This window comes from Sminthopsis crassicaudata, chromosome 3, assembly GCF_048593235.1.
Source record: "Sminthopsis crassicaudata isolate SCR6 chromosome 3, ASM4859323v1, whole genome shotgun sequence".
Taxonomy (NCBI): Eukaryota; Metazoa; Chordata; class Mammalia; order Dasyuromorphia; family Dasyuridae; genus Sminthopsis; species Sminthopsis crassicaudata.
This window is the reverse complement of record NC_133619.1, coordinates 637,288,778-637,304,401: the sequence shown is the minus strand read 5'-3', so window position 1 is coordinate 637,304,401 and position 15,624 is coordinate 637,288,778. Positions and strand designations below refer to the sequence as shown.

Here is a 15,624-nt window from a genome sequence, read left to right as displayed (position 1 = left end):
TTTGTTGGGAAGATGATGTTTGATTTCTGCTTTCTATGACAACCCTTGAAAAGAGTGGTCCCCGCGGCAAGTTTAGAAAAGCTGGCCCGTCTCTACCAGCGTAAGCTAGCGTCGGACCCCAGGTGTCCTCCAATAACCCAGCAAAGAAGCTTGGCTAAACCTGACAATAACTCGCCCACAGGCAAAGACTCCCAGAACAGTCTGCCCCAAACCTTACTATTTATTCCCAGGAGCCCCCTAAATCCCATCATATCTTCCCCAGGAGCCCTGAGATCCAGGATGTTCTCTCTTGGAGCCTCAAAAACTCCTATTATAGCCTCCCATAGGCCCTAAAAATCACAGGATATCCTTCCAAGAGTCCCAAAGACCTCAGGGACTTTTCCGGGAGTCTCAAAGACCTCCATTGCAGAACAGCTTACTCCAAGCATCAAGGACCTTAGAATAACATACCTAAAAGACCTTAGGATCCTGTCTACTGTAGGATACCCTTCTTGGGTCCTCAAAGATCCCAGGAGGATCTTTCTTGCCTCCTCAAATTTGAGGACACCCTTCTTAGGGCCCCAAGGACACCCTCTCCCAGGAAGGGTTCCCCATCCTTTGGAGTATATGGGTGGTCCTCCCATGTCAGGCCCTGGTCACCCCCTTCTTGCTTTCTTAGATTGCTCCCCCCAAGAATTTGGGTTACCAGAGCACCAGTTATACAAGCCAGGCCCTGTTGGCCCTGAGTAGCCCCTCAGCCAAAATGGTCCCAATCTTTTCCCACCTCTTCCTTTCATATATGCCCTGCGTTATTCCTGGCTCAGGTCTCTATTGGGGGGAGGAGAATTTCCTAGGAGCCCCCTGACATACCCAGGAGTCGTGATCAAGGATTGATTGAGGAAGGAACGAGAGGAGCAATGGTGTGTCTTGGGTTGGCTACCCTCCCTGAGCTTTCCAAACACACACGTGATACCTCCTTCCTTGGTCCTTGCTCATGATACCCTTTTCCCCTCCTCTTCCTCCCCTTCCCATACAACACTTCTCCCCTATACAGAACTCTCCATCCCACACATCTCTCGTCCTTTCCCATACAGCAGCCCCCATACCAAACCTTTCCCATCCCATGTAACATCTCCTGCCCTCCCCGCATTCACCTCCTCCCCAGTCCCCTCCTGCCCTCATCCCTACATACTCAACCCCCTCTTTCCCTTTTATTCATCTTCCTTCCATCTCCCCCATCATTTCAATTCCCTGATCCCAACTATCCCTTCATACACAATACCCTCTTCCCTACTTGTGAAAATTTCATCTCCCCTCACTCTTCCACATGTTCCACACTCGAGACAAGTGTGCCCACCCCTTTCCCTGTGTACCCCCATCCTTTCCCCTCTCACCCCTTAAACACACACAACTCCCCCCTTTCCTTTTTCCCCTCTCACTTATAAACTACCAGTGTCCCCTCACAGCAAAAACCAAAGAACACAACCCCCCTCTTTCTTTAGCCCTAGAGACCCTAAACATCAGTCATTGCTCTACTCAAGCACAAGGAACATTTCTGGGCCTGTATCCCAAGGCACTCTTCTGTCCCCACCTTCCCATATGTAAAAACAACCACCCAGGTTCCTGTGCTTTAAGATTTGCAAAGCACTTTCCTCACAACACCCCTGTGAGGTAGGAGCACAAGTGGGACAATCCTGATTTTACAGATCTGGAAACGGAGGCATGGAGAGATTAAATGTTGTGCTCAGAATCCCATAATTTAGTGTCAGGAACGTTCAAACCTAGCTTTTCGAGTTTCAAGCCCAGAGCTGGCCACATTGGTCTGTGGCTGCCATTTCTCTGCTACCCAGTTGCTACCATGTCAGGGGGCAGCTTCCCGATGACTGGGATTCTCTGGCTCAATATGTGGTTTCTCAGAAGGTAAGTCCCCTCAGTGGCCAGGAGGGTCAGGGTCACTCTCTGGGTCACAGTCTCAGAATCTGAGAGTGTTTGGTGGGGCGGTCCCAGTAGACTTCTAGGTCATAGGAGTTAAAAGCTGGAAGGGTCCTTTGGGATTATTCAGGCCAACTTTCTGCTGCCATCAACCCATTTCACAGATGAAGAAGTGGAGCAAAGAATGGAACCCAAGACTTCTTCAAACACGGTTTCCATTATGCCATACTAACTCCTCCAAGGAATGTCTCCTCAGCCCCATCCTCACCCAACTTTCAAAGACTCACAGGATGCTAGAACTGAGGGCTCCTTAAAGGTCACCAGTCCAATCCCCTTCCTTTTTCCAAGAAAGGAAACTTAGAACAAAATAAGAGACTGGGCTCGCTCAGTAAATTAGTTGTGGCGGAGTGACCCTAAGTCTCCTGACCTCCCAGCACTGGGCTCCTTCCATTTTGAGATGCAGTTACAAGAGTTTCCCTGCCCCTCGGGGCTCATGGGAGAAGGAGTGGGGGCCTCCGTCCCTTCCTGTTCAGGCACTGAGGTCCTGGATGAGGTGCTGGTAGACTTGGGTGGGACCCTTGAAGTTGGCAGTGAAGAGAAACCTCCGGCCGGCCACGGAGATGAAAGAGAAGGCCCGGGGAGCCGAGGGCACCGGAGGCCCCAGCTCCTGCAGCAGCTTCAGGAGGCCCGAGTCTGGCTCATATTGGAACACCAGGCTATAGGTGAAGTCACTCCCCAACAGCACTAACTGGTCCCCAGCAATGAGCAATGGCTGGAAGATGAGGGAACCTCGGGAGGGCAGCGCCTGCAGTGGACGGAACATGGACCCATCCCAGCGCATCACCTGCAGAGATGGAGTTCAGGGTTGGGAGGCAGTGGTCTAGAAATCCCCTGTACTGGGACTTCTGGGAGTGGAGCGAGGGGCGGGGGTGGGGGTGGAATGTATGGCATTCTCAGATTGTAGGGAAGCTTCTAACCAATCCTGCTCACCTAGGATTCCATCTTGTCTCTGCCTTCAAGGCTACCCTGTAGGAGGCCTTTCCTGGTTCTCTCAATTAATCCTTTCCCTCTAAACATACCTTGTATTTACTCTGGATGTACCTTGTGGGTACCTATATATGTATGTGTTGAATATAAGCTCCTTGAGTGCGGGGAACATTTTCACTTTTTCATAGTACGTGGCAAATAATCAATGCCTAATAAATAAATGTGCATTGATCGATTAACTGCCAGCACTAGAGATACAAAGACAGTGTCACACAGCTTGTTTGAGGTCCTATTTGAACTCAAGTCCTTGGGCTAGTGCTCTGTCCATTGCAGTGTCACTTAACTGTCCCTGTAGTCTGGATTATTCTAACAGCCTCCTCACTAGCCTCCCTGCCTCTATTTTCTGTGTAATTCCCATTTATACCTCACAGGTCAATCTAGTCATCTTCCTGATCTAATCACCACTTAGGATAATCATAGGGAATAATAGGTGTCCTTATCCTCCTTTTTATAAATGAATCCACTGAGTCACTTTGGACAAAGCTTGAGACTAAACCTCATTAGAAATAGAGCCTAAGGGCCCGGCTGTCTCATTTTGCAGAGGAGATAAGGGAGGTGAGGTGTTCTGCCCAAAGTTGCCCAAGGAGGAAATGGAATAATTGGGATTCCAGCCTCCACAGGCCGGACTCTGCTACACGAGCCTGTCTCCGTTATGGGATGAAGGCCAAGCTCCTTAGCTGGGAAGCCTCCTCCATCTGCTCTGGACTTCCTTTCCAGCTCTTTCTCTTACATCCAAATCAGTCTCTTCCTATCCCCCAATCTGTCCCTACCAGAAGCCTTTGCTTGAGCTATCAGCCCACTTGGAACTGCCCTCTCCTGGTGTCATCCTGGCTCATGATCCTCCTGCTCCTGGCTGCCCCTTCCTGGAGCTCCAAAGCTGCTTCCTTCCTCTGAGCACCTTTGGTTCATCCCATATGATCAGACCCTAGATCATTTCCTTGTGCTTTGCATGCAGAAGTCCAGCCTTCCCAGCAAGACTGAGCTTCCTGAGGTCAAGGATGACTGGTCCGCCCCACAGACCCCATCTTCAACACTGCACCTCTCTGCCAGCTCAACCAAACAAAGGGTGGACCCTCGCCTGAACTGACCTTCCTCCCACCTCCCCTCTGCAATCTAATTGTCCTTCCTGCATTCGAGGGCATCCCCCAGTCCTTGCAGCCACCCCCATTCAAAGATGGATCTGAGCCACCTTTTCCACTCATGTCAAGCAGATCTTCCCAAAGCTTAAATAACCATTTAGGATAAAACACAAGCTTTGTGTTGGACATACAAGCCGATCCCCACCTTCCATTCCAGACCTTACACATCACTCCCTTTTGTCCCCATTGTGGGCAGCCAGTCTGGCTTTCCTAGCTGGTATTCATTAAAACCCTTCATATCCCACGTCAGGGTCTTTTAACTGGCCAGTTCCCAGGTCCCATCATTCCTTCCTTCCTCACACCTATGTCTACCCCTCTATCCTCGAGTGCCTTCGCTTTCAGGTCACACTGTGTCTCTTTTGTAATATATATTATATAGAGAGGTCACACTGGGCCTGGAATCAAGAAGCTCCTCAGATACTTACTATCATGGTGACCTTGGGGGAGTCCCTTAACCCGTTTATCTCAGTTTCCTCAAATATAAACATCATAATGCATCTACCTCCCAAGATTGTTGTAAGGATCAAATGAGGTAATATTTGTTAAGTGTGTGCCACAGTGCCTGGCACATAGTAGGTACTTAATAAATGTGTATTTCCTTCCTTCTAACTTCACTCAGCTTTCATGTTCTCATTTGGGGATACTAATAGCACCAACCTCCCAGAATTGCTGTGAGCATCAAGTGGGACAATAAATGTAAAGTAATTAGCAAGCCTTCAAGAGCTTATAAATGCTGGCTGCTATAGGCTGGCCAGCCCTATGAACATAATGAATTCCCCATTAGTGGTAGACAGGGAGGATTTTAGCCTGTTGTCTTTTATTCTCTGTGCTCGGCACAGAGAAGGTGCCTAATAAATGCTCCTGGTTGGTGGTTAAAGGGTCAGAAATGGGATTGAGGCAACCTGTGAGGGTTATGAGAGCAGAATAAAGAGTAGGAGAAACAGCTTCAGGAGCAAGAAATCAAATCTGGGGCCTTGTGGCAGCTAGATAATTCGATGCATGGAACACCAGCCCTAGAGTCAAGAGGACCTGAGTTCAAATTCGACCACAGACACTGGGTGGGTGGGGGGGATCCTGGGCAAATCATTTAACTCCGATTGCCTTGCCAAAAAATGAAAAAATCTGGGGGCCTGGTGCCAACGGATGTTAATCCTAAAATTTTGATCTGGAAAAGACATCAAAATCAGGAAGCAAGAGCTGAAAGGGGTCTTGGAGGCCGTGGAATCCAACCTACTCGTTTTACAGGTCAGGAAACTGAGGCTGGGTTGGTTAAACTGGCAGCGCTGTCCCACCATGCCATTTTTAAGGGGGGGGGGTGACTCAGAGAGGCCGGATTCGATCCCTGTCCCTCCCCATTCCAACCCCGAGGCTGGCCCCTCCCCCCTCGGGGCCCAAAGCTGGGTGAGGGAGGGAGGCCGAGGCCGGCCGCAGCCCCGCCCGCGGCCCTCACCATGGAGTCGCCCAGGTAGCGGGTCAGGCAGACCAGCACGTCTCCGGCCGCCCGGAAGTGGCGAGTGGCGTAGACGTCCTCGGCCTCGGGCACATCGGTGCGCCGCGAGAAGCGGCCGTGCTGCCAGCGGTAGAGCACGGGCCTCTGCGAGGCCGAGGCCAGCAGCAGGTGCGGCTCCCCGGCCAGCTGCAGGGGCTCGGCGTCCGTGTCGCGGTGCCACGCGTGCAGGCTCTGGCGCGGGTAGAAGCCGTGGCCCGGGCCCTCGCGGCACAGCAGGGTGGTGCGGCCGGCCTTGGACGCCTCGGCCACCACGAAGCACGGCTCCCCGTCCAGCCACAGCAGCTCGGCGTCGTTGGGTTTGAGCAGCAGCTCCGGGGCCAGGGCCTGGGACGGCGACAGACGCAGCCCCCGGCTCGGGCGGGACCACAGCTGGGATCCCCCCCACAGCCGGGCCACCAGCACGAACAGCCGCGAGCCTAGCACCAGCGGCTTACAGGCCACCACCGACGGCGCTGGCGGGAGGGGAGGGGAGGAGGGCACGTCACGGGAGGGGGCACCCGGAACGGGGCGGGGCCGCGGGGCGCAGGAGGGCGGGGTCTGGGCGGGGGTGGGGGTGGGGGAGGGGACGGCGGGGCGAGGGGCTGGCGAGGGGGAGGGTCAGGCTCTCACCCGGGATCTCTCCGTCTGGGCGGAAGCGCTGCTGCAGGTAATCCCAGACCAGAAAGAGGCACCTGCCCTCGAAGGGCTGGGCCAGCACCACGTGCGGCTCCCCCAGGTAGGAGAAGGTTTCCACCCCAAGCGCTGGTTCCCCGAGAGTCTGGAACCAGGACAGCTCTAGGATAAGGCAACAGGAGGAGGAGTCAGCTCAGTCTGGGCTGGGGGGAGGGAGGCGGCGCTTTCAGAAAAACCTGGGGAGATCTTCGCGGACTGATGCAAAGTGAAATGAGCAGAACCCGGAGAACACTGTACAAGGCAAGAGCAACATTGTAATGAAGATCAGCCGCAAATCCACAGGAACTGACGCAAAGTGAAATGAATGCAGCAAGAGCAACATTGTACCGATCAGCCCCGAATCTACAGGAACTAACTCAAAGTGAAATGAGCGGAACTGAGAGAAGACTGTATATAGTAAGAGCAACATCTTAATGAAAATCAGCCCTGAGTCTACACGAACTGATGCAAAGTGAAATGAGCAGAACCCGGAGAACACTGTACACAGCTCTAAGAGCAACATTGTAATGATCAGCCCCCAATCTACAGGAACTGACGCAAAGTGAAATGAGCAGAACCAGGAAAATATTGAATGCAGCAAGAGCAACATTGTAATAACGACCAGCCAGCTCTTCTCAGCAATACAGTGATCCAAGACTTCTCGTGCAAAATGCTGTCCGCCTCCAGAGGGAAAATGGCCTCCCGGTGCGGACGAAGCTCACTTTCTAAAGCTTTATTTTTCTTGGACTTTTGGATTTTCTTTTGTTAACACGACCAATATGAAAATATTTTGCATGACAGCCCAGGAATTGTCAATATCAAATTGTTTGCCTTTTCAAGGAGGGGAGAGGGAAGAGAGGAAGAGAATATGGAATTCAAAAAAAAAAAAAACTTTAAAAATTTTGTTTATATATAATTGAGAAAAGATAATTTTTTTTTTTTTTTTTTTTTTTTTTTTAATAAGGAAGTTTTTGCTCAAGCACCGGGGAACTTAACCTCTGCTCTCTGGCTTCACTTAACATTTACACCCTGCCAACTAGGCAAACTGGCCTCGGTTCTGATACTCCATCTCCCATCTCAGTGCTTTTTAATTGGCTGTCGGCCAGGCCTGGAGACACTCCTCCCTATAGCTTTCTCACAGGGTCCCGTCTTTCTTCCTAGGAGATATAGATTAAGTACCATCTTCTGCATTTTTTGATGTCCCTTCTCCCAACTACAAGTGTCCAAACTCTCTTATATATAATTTAAATATATTTAATATATTTAAATAAACACACCTACAGTAATATGTGGATATCAATAATATTATGATAACATATATACAAATATATTCATCAAACTTTAAATTTGCTCCTCATATATTTTATAATATAGTCATCTCTCCCATGAACATGTAAACTTGTTGGAAGTAGGGATTATTTCATTTTTGGTACTTCCATTCTCTGGGTTTTTCACTTAATTCGTTAGCCAAACAACCACTCTGGCTCCCAGTTCTCTCAAGGATGCTGATATCCAGCCTCTTGGCCAGCCCCTTGGGCCTTTCAGAAACTTGGCATCCTGACCTTGGGCCTCAACTCCTCTCAAATCTCAGTCATATCTCTCCCCTCCTCCATAGAGCATAAGCTTCTGGAAAGTAGAGGGTTTGTTTTTTCCCCCTTTGTGGCCCCAGTAGAGAGCCTAGAACATTAGTTTAGGGACCTCATCTTGAGGAAATTCCATCCATCATTGCAGATGGCATCTGTTCTGCAACTGAAGTCTTAGTTCCTTAGAGCGTAAGTGACTTGCCCAGGGTCATAGAGGCAGTATGCAGTAGAGGTGAAATTTGAACTCAGGCCTTCCTGCCTCCAAGGCTGGCTCTTTAGCCACTGTGCCATGATTGCATCCCTCTTGTTGTCATTCAGTTATGTCTGACTTTTTGTGATCCCGTGGAACATATCATACCAATACTGTGCATAGAGTTTTCTCGGCTAAGATACCAGAGCTATGAACCGTTTCTTTTAGTGGAATAAGGCAAACAAGGGTAAAATGATTTGCTAGTGAGTATCTGAGGCCTCTTGTGAACTCAAGTCTCCTTGACTCCAGGCCTGGTGCTGTATCCACTGAGCCACCCAGCTGCCTTGGCACTCTCTTAGGCACCAAGAACCATTTTTTAAGGGTTTCCTAGGTATCAGGCACTGTGCTAAGAGCTGGGGATATATTTTTAAAAAGGGAAAAAGTGTCTCTGCCTTTAGAAATCTTCCATTCTATTAGAGGAAATGATGTGTACATTAATAGGAGTTTGCATTAGGCACTTAAAAATGCTTATTGAAAGGTTATGTAAAAGTGAATGTGGAAAACTATCTGCATATATTTGGAAAAATAAAAAAAGCTATTCTATAAAAGATAGAGAGAATAATAAAAACTAAACAGGGAGAATGATGAAATTAAAGAAAAAATAAAAAGAAAAGGCCTGTTGATTAAACACGCCCCATTCCTTCCTTCATGGTCTAGGCTTCCCTGAAAAGTCATACCCACAGTCCTGCAGTGGAAGGTGTCTGGGTCCAGGTGCTGGAGCTGCTTATTGGCTAATGGAGGGGGCCCAGCACAGGCCCCTGCTCCCACGCTGGCATTCACTTGGGGCAGCCACAGTACCAGCCACAGCAGGCGGCAGTCACAGAGGAAGGGGTTTCCCCGAAGATCCCTGGGGGGTGAAAATGAGAGAAAAGATGCTGGGCGTCCCTCTGAGCCCCTGCTGGGGATTCCACCCTTGATGATCTGGGCCTTCAGATTGGGTTCATAGAATTTAGAATTGGAAGAGACGTTTAGATACAAGCTAATTAATCTGACGAGGAGCAAACTGATCCAGGAATATCAAGGGGTTGGCCCAGGATCCCAGAAGTGGTAAGTAGTGAGAAGCCTCCGAGTGCCATCATTAACTATGTGCCCCAGCCTGTCTCTTCCAGACTCACAGAATGGCCAGGTGGGAATCACTCCACATCATAATTATTCCAAGCCAGACCATGGCACTGACAAGTGGTCTCTGAATTTTTCCTTAAAGCTCCCCTCCAAGGCAGTGAGTGTAAAGGCAGAGCTCAGAAGGACCTTGGAGGCCACCTAATTCTATGGTTAAGGGACTTGTCCAAAGTCACCTGAGTGGTAAGTGGAAAAGGTGAGATTTGAATCCAGACCCTTTGACTCCCAAGTCAGTAGTCTTTCCACTGCCTCCTCTATGTGGACAGTTTTCTCTTTTCCTTTCATGGGCCCAGCTTCTGACTCCTCTCTAGAGCTAGCAGCTTTCTCTACCTCATGCCCAGCTTTTCCACCTCATTCCTGGAAATTGAGGGACACTTATGGGAGGACCCCCCCTTCCTGTTCCCACCCCAACCTACTCCTCCCCTCTCCTCCCCTGTGGCTCACACATGGCTCAGGGTCTCCAATCCCCGGAACAGGAACTTGGGCAGTGTCTGCAGGTGGTTATTGGCCAAACTCCTGGGGTGCAGAGAAGTAAAAGATGGGGAGACATAGCTAACATCCCTTCCTCCTCATGTAACCTCAGGGCATGGATTGGTAAGACCCAAAAGAAACCAAGGGACTCTGGGATGAGAGCAACTCCAGAGTGGTGGGGGGAATTACACAGGGGGGTTTCCATGTCACTAAGGGGGTGTCTCTGGTTGTTTCTGGGAAAAGGGAGATGGCAGTGGGACACTCAGGGAGACTTGGGACACTCACAAGTGTGTGAGGGATCTCAGCCCCCGGAGGGCATTTTTGGAGATGGAGCTGATGTTATTGTCCTCAATGAACCTGGGGGAGGAGAGAGGGTAACCTCAGCTTCAGGGCCCCAGCAGCAGGCCCCCCAGAAGCCTCCTCCCATGAGGCAGGTGGGATCAAAGACCTCCTTCCTATTTCAAAGTAGGGGTGACTAAAGCCTAGAAACACAAGCTGACTGGCCTAGGATCACAAGGAGAGTCAGGGGGACCCAGCTCTCCTAAGGTTCTAGTTCACACCCTCCTTCCCCCCTCCTCCCCTCCCCTCCCCCATCTCCCATCCTCCCACTCTGAAAGGTAAGGTGAGCTGGGGAGGAATCATGGGAAAATCACCAGCCCAACTCTCAGTTCTCACCCCCCCCCAGCCCATGCAGCCCCCAACCCCCTCAGCTCCACGTCTCTCTTCCCCATCCCCTCATCCTGCAGGCCCCACTCACAGGTACTGGAGGTAGGAGAGCCCGGCAAAAGCATCATCTCCAATCACAGAGAAGGTGTTGGCTGTGAAGAGACTGAGAAGGAGTGGGGCTTTGGGGTCCCCGCGCCGGACTGAGGAGAAGAGGGCTCTGTCCTCATTTCCCCTCCTCCCCTCCCGCTCCAATCTGCTAGACCCCAGCTCCCCCTCCCACACACTTTGGCCCAGCTCCAGAGACACATTAATAGCCCCCACCAGTCCCCTCCCTCCCTTCCCGCTCTCCCAACACGCCTGGTGGGCGTTCTGTCTGTCCCAGAGGCCAACAGCTTACAGAAGGTGCAGGGAAGGGACCTCTAGGAAGCTGCCAGAGGTAAGGTGAGTCACTTCAGATCTTACCAGAGACCTGGGGGACGGGGAGGTGGCCCGGATCAGCGCTTCAGCCAATCGGGCTTCCTCGCTATCAGCTCTACTCTGAGGACCCAAGCTGCCACCCCCTCGAAGACCCCATTACCCATTCTCTATCCTCCAAGGACCCTGGAGGCCAGGCCTCTACCTGCCTCCTTCCCTCCCCATTCTCCCTGGGATTCTGGGGTCCTGGCTTCCCTCCCTCCCCACCCTCAGACATCCATCTCCTAGTCTCCATTCATCAGGGAGGTCGGTCTCCTAACTGCTGTCCTTCCCATCAGGGATCCAAGCAGCCAGCCCCCAGCCCCGGGGGCACCCCCTCCCCCACGTGGCTTTGGGCAGACTCACAGGGACAGCAGGGTAGGGGGGAAGCCTTCGGGCACTTGGGGGGAGCCGGTGCACAGGGCACTGTCTTTGGTACAGGAACAACTTGGGGGACACTTCCCCTTGTGGGGCTCCCAGGCTGTCCCCGCCCCCGCTAAGAGCAGCAGGAGCAGCAGCAGCCGGGCTCCCTCCAGGCCCCCCATGGTGTCTCGGCGAGCCTGGGCTGGTGGCCCAGGCGGTCCGGGTCTGTGTCGGCGCCTCCTTTCCTCCACCTTCCAGCCCAGGCCTGTGTAGCCGGCTCCCTGGGGCCCCCCGGCCTGTGGGCCTGCCCTTGCCTCGGCGTGCCCCCCGTCCTCCGGCCTCGGCTGGTTTGGGCCGGCCTCTGCCTCCTCCTGCCCAGGGCAGCGCTATCTCCCAGCCCCCGGCCGCCTCCCTTTCTGGCTGCCTTTGTCTGGGCCTCTCCTTGCCTCCCGAGCCTTCTGTCTCTGGTCCCTGTCTGTCACAGCTCCCTCCTCCAGTCCCTTTCTCCCTGGGGGGTTGGGAAGGAGACAGTGGCAGGCCGGAGTTGAGGGGTGGCGGGGTGAGGGGGAGAGGATGTTGGAGGGGGGGAGTCTGCAGGGGGAGGGTCAGAGACCATTAGGAAAGACACCGCCCCCAGGGAGGGAAGAGAATGGACCCCAACCCTCCCCCCCCAGCAGGAAGAAAGGGCACCAAAGGAGGCCGGGAGGTTGGGGGGGGGCGCAGAGGACCAGGAGCCTCAATCTCAGAAAAGGAGGGGTCGAGGTTGTGTGTGAGGGGGAGGGGAAGAGCAGTGGCCTGGGTCGCCCCGGGGGGGAGGGGGGGCGGCCCGGACCCCAGAGCGTCTCTCTAGATGAAGTTTCTGAAAGTGCTTCCCAAACTGAAAAGCGCATTGTACGCCTAAGGGACCCTGAGACAAACGTCATTCCTTCCTCAGCTCCAGCCTCTGGACTGAAGCCATCGCGGAGCCCTCCCAGTGGCGGGGAGGGGCGCAGTGGGGGCGGGAGGGGAGGGACTTCAGCCTCCGGGAGGCTTTCTGCGCGAGTCCGGCCGCAGCGAGAAACGCAGCTCCAGGCTGCCCTCTGCTGGACGGTGCTGGCGCTGAGCTCCCTTCCCTAGCTCTTCCCTTCTGAGAAATCAAATCAGAAGGGAACTGAAGGCTGAACTTCCAGCCCAGACCTCCAGGCGGGGAGACCCTGATCCCACCCCAAGCGAGCCCTGAGTCCCCCGGTTTCCGGCACTTCCCACTTCATTCTGCCTCAGTTTCCTCACCTGTAAAATGGGGGTGCTAATAGCTGTGGTTGTGAGGACAAAATGAGATAATATGCGAAAAGTGCTTTGCCAGCTTTATTTATTTATTTTTAACTATTTTTTAAATTAATTTTTATAATTATAACATTTTCTTTGACAGTACATATGCATAGGTAATTTTTTCTTTTTTTTCTTTTTTTTTTTTTTTTTTTTACAACATTATCCCTTGTACTCCCTTCTGTTCCGAGTTTTCCTCTCCTTCCCTCCACCCCCTCCCCTAGATGGCAGGCATTCCCATACATATTAAATATCTTATAGTATATCCTAGGTACAATATATATGTGCAGAGCTTTGCCAGCTTTAAGGCATTGTGTAAATTGAGATTATTATCACTTATTTATTTTTGCTGAAGCAATTGGGGTTACATGACTTGCCCAGGGTCACACAGCTAGGAAGTGTTAAGTGTCTGAGGTCAAATTTGAACTAGGGTCCTTCAAGGGCTGGTGCTCTACCCACTGCACCACCTCACTGCCCCAGATGATTATTATTAGCATAAGCCATTCCTAGTCTACTATATGAAAGTAATCAATTTAGAGTGGGGAAAAATCCTAGAGGCTATCTAATCCAACCTTCTTAGTATACAAATACGGAAACTAAGACTTAGAAAGAGGCAGTATTTGAACCTGGATTCTCCTAACTCCAAAGTGGTACTCGGTCTATTATTCCAAAGCACTCTTTCCCCGCTCCGACCCCATGAGAGAAAGGTCAAGTGCTGTTAGAACTTATTTTACATTAGTGAAAATTTTCTCATTCTTGAGAACAAATATTTTGAGAACAAGCCGGCCTAGAGTCTTCTTCTGATACAGGCTGGCTGTGTTAGCCTGGACAGGTCACTGCATCTCAGAGCTAGATGAGCTGCGGATCAGCACAGAGTAGTAGAGAGAGCTCGAGGCTTGAAGTAAAGGGCACTGTCCAGGCTCAAATCCTGCCCCAGACCTTTTCTGGACAAGTACCACTTCTCTGTGCCTCCATTTCCTTGATTTATAGGGTTGGAGTCAATAGCTACAAGGATCCAGCTCTGTGCTCCTAGGTTAGCAGATCCCCTATAGATGAACACTTGGATCTGGATTCCCTCCTCCCAGAATTAGTGAGGAGACACCCTGATGAATGAAGTGACATCAGGGGCTCTTACCCTTTATGTAGGGAAAATCAGAAACACCACAGACCCAAGGAACAGGTTAAAGTATAAAGGTAACACAGTGTAGTGAGAAGAGAATGGGATGGTGGGTTCAAATCCTCCCTCTGCCACTCACTACCAGCATGATTTAAGGCAGGTCAACTTTATTTCTTTGGGCCCCCTTGTAAAATGAGGAAGCTGGCTCAAGTCCATAAGGTCTGTGACCTTACAGAGGGAGAGGCCTGCAGATGCTGCGGTCCAAAAAGCAGTGAGCAGCATGGAACTGGAGCCCAGCAGGGAGGTGATGGCTGGGTAAATGGACCCGTGAGTCAGCTGTTCTAGAGAGGCTCCTGGGATCTCCGGGAGTCTGTGAGAGCACTGAGTGAGAGAGCACAGATGGGGAAAAGGACGAAGGCCAGAGCTTGGCCTAGGAGCCCCTGTTAGTGGGCCCAGTGAAGAGGCAGCAGGACAGGAGCATCTGACATGGAGAAGGAGAGGCCAGAAGAGCCCTGAGTAGGCAAAACCAAAATCTGTCTGGGAAAAGTGAAGAAAAGCTTGTCCAATAGATCACTGGACACTCTGGAGGCTGGATGCTGAGGCTTCAGCAAAGACTGAGAGGTGGGCAAGTGGAGGCACTGATTGTAAATAGCTTTCTTTAGGAGTTTGGCTGGGAACTAGAGCCACAGTAGCAGGGGCAGTTGCATCATGGGGGGTTTTGTAAGGATAGGGGACATGTGGACAAGTAACAGTTAAAAGAGTGAAGAGATACTCAGCAGATAAAGCACCAATCATGGAGTCTGGAGGAACTGAGTTCAAATCCAGCCTCAGACACTCAATATTAAAAACAAACAAACAAAAAACCCACTAAAAAATTGGGGAAAGTGAGAAAGGGAGGAGAGATAAGAGAATTAAGATTAAAAGAGATAAAGGGAGAGTGAAGATTAAAGGCTGACTGATAGTTGCAATAATCTCCCTGAAAAGTCAGAAGGGGATGAGATCAAAAAGAAGGACCAGCCACCTCTTCCTAAGAGATAAGGAGAAAGTGGAGGATGATGTCCAAAGGATGGGGCAGCCAATGGCTAAAATGCTGGGCCTGGAGTCTAATCAGGCTTCAGAAACTACTAGCATTTCCAACTCTTTGGGACCCCATTTGGTGTTTTCTTGGCAAAGATTCTGGAGGGATTGCCATTTCCTTCTCCAGCTCATTTTATGGATGGGGAAACTGAGGCAGATGGGGTAAAGTGACATGCCCAAGGTCACACAGCTCAGGAAAACTCATCTTCCTGATTCTAGGCCAAGCACTTATCCACTGCACTACCTAGCTGCCCTCCTACCAACTGGTGTTCTGAGAGTCCGTCCGAAATGTTCACCGGGACGAACTGTGTCCACCCAGCATCAGGGCCTTCCGAGCTCCTGTTGGTCTGAAAAGCCACACTTGGACACACGGTAACTCAAGTCATATCGGGCCTCTGAGAACGAAGGACGGCAACCGAGAATTATGGAAAAGGGAGGCTTGAGGGGGGAGTTCCCCTTCAGCAGGAGTCAGCTCTAGAATCTGATGTTGCAAGAGAAATCCCTGCTGTCTCTTTTAGTTCTGTCCCTCAGAGGCTCTTGGCCCACCACTCGGCCTGAATCCATTAGGGTCAAGGTCATGAGAGCCTTAAAGGCCATTCTGCTTGATGCCCTTATTTTGCAGAAAAGGAAACTGAGTTCCAGAACATTCTAGGGTTTATGCTTAAAGTCATGTCAATAGCAAGCAGTGGACCTTGGGTGTAAATGGGGATCCAAACCAGATTTTCTGGCTTCCCCCAAATTCTATACTCTTGACCCTGCACCATGACTATCTCTGCCTCTGCTGGGGACTTTTGATTGTAACTGGCTGGGATTAACCCAGGAAGGCTTCCTGGAAGGTAGAGGGTGGGAGAAGCTCTAGTCAATGTTTGGAAGGGGGAGGAGGTCTGTGGACTGGAGACTGGTCTAGTACCCAGGTGGCCATGTCCCAGGCTTCTTTTCTCCCTCCTGGGCTGTTCAAACAT

At 51.3% G+C, this 15,624-nt stretch overlaps 1 protein-coding gene across 2 annotated transcripts; it reads right to left on the bottom strand.

Annotated features, from left to right (window-relative positions):
• Positions 1-1,415: 1,415 nt before the first annotated feature.
• Positions 1,416-12,058, bottom strand: LGI4 (leucine rich repeat LGI family member 4). Of its 2 annotated transcripts, XM_074306804.1 has the most exons (9): positions 11,167-12,057; positions 10,745-10,816; positions 10,439-10,510; positions 9,967-10,038; positions 9,655-9,726; positions 8,769-8,938; positions 6,217-6,381; positions 5,548-6,059; positions 1,417-2,755 (listed from the first exon to the last, which is right to left on the bottom strand). In XM_074306804.1, exons 1-9 carry the CDS (start codon positions 11,343-11,345, stop codon positions 2,441-2,443), a joined length of 1,629 nt encoding a protein of 542 aa, XP_074162905.1. In that variant the 5' UTR covers positions 11,346-12,057; the 3' UTR covers positions 1,417-2,440. The 2 variants fall into 2 exon arrangements, with proteins under 2 accessions (XP_074162906.1, XP_074162905.1); XM_074306805.1 differs by lacking the exon at positions 9,655-9,726 and having other exon boundaries at positions 1,416-2,755; positions 11,167-12,058.
• Between the last annotated feature and the right edge of the window lie 3,566 nt (positions 12,059-15,624).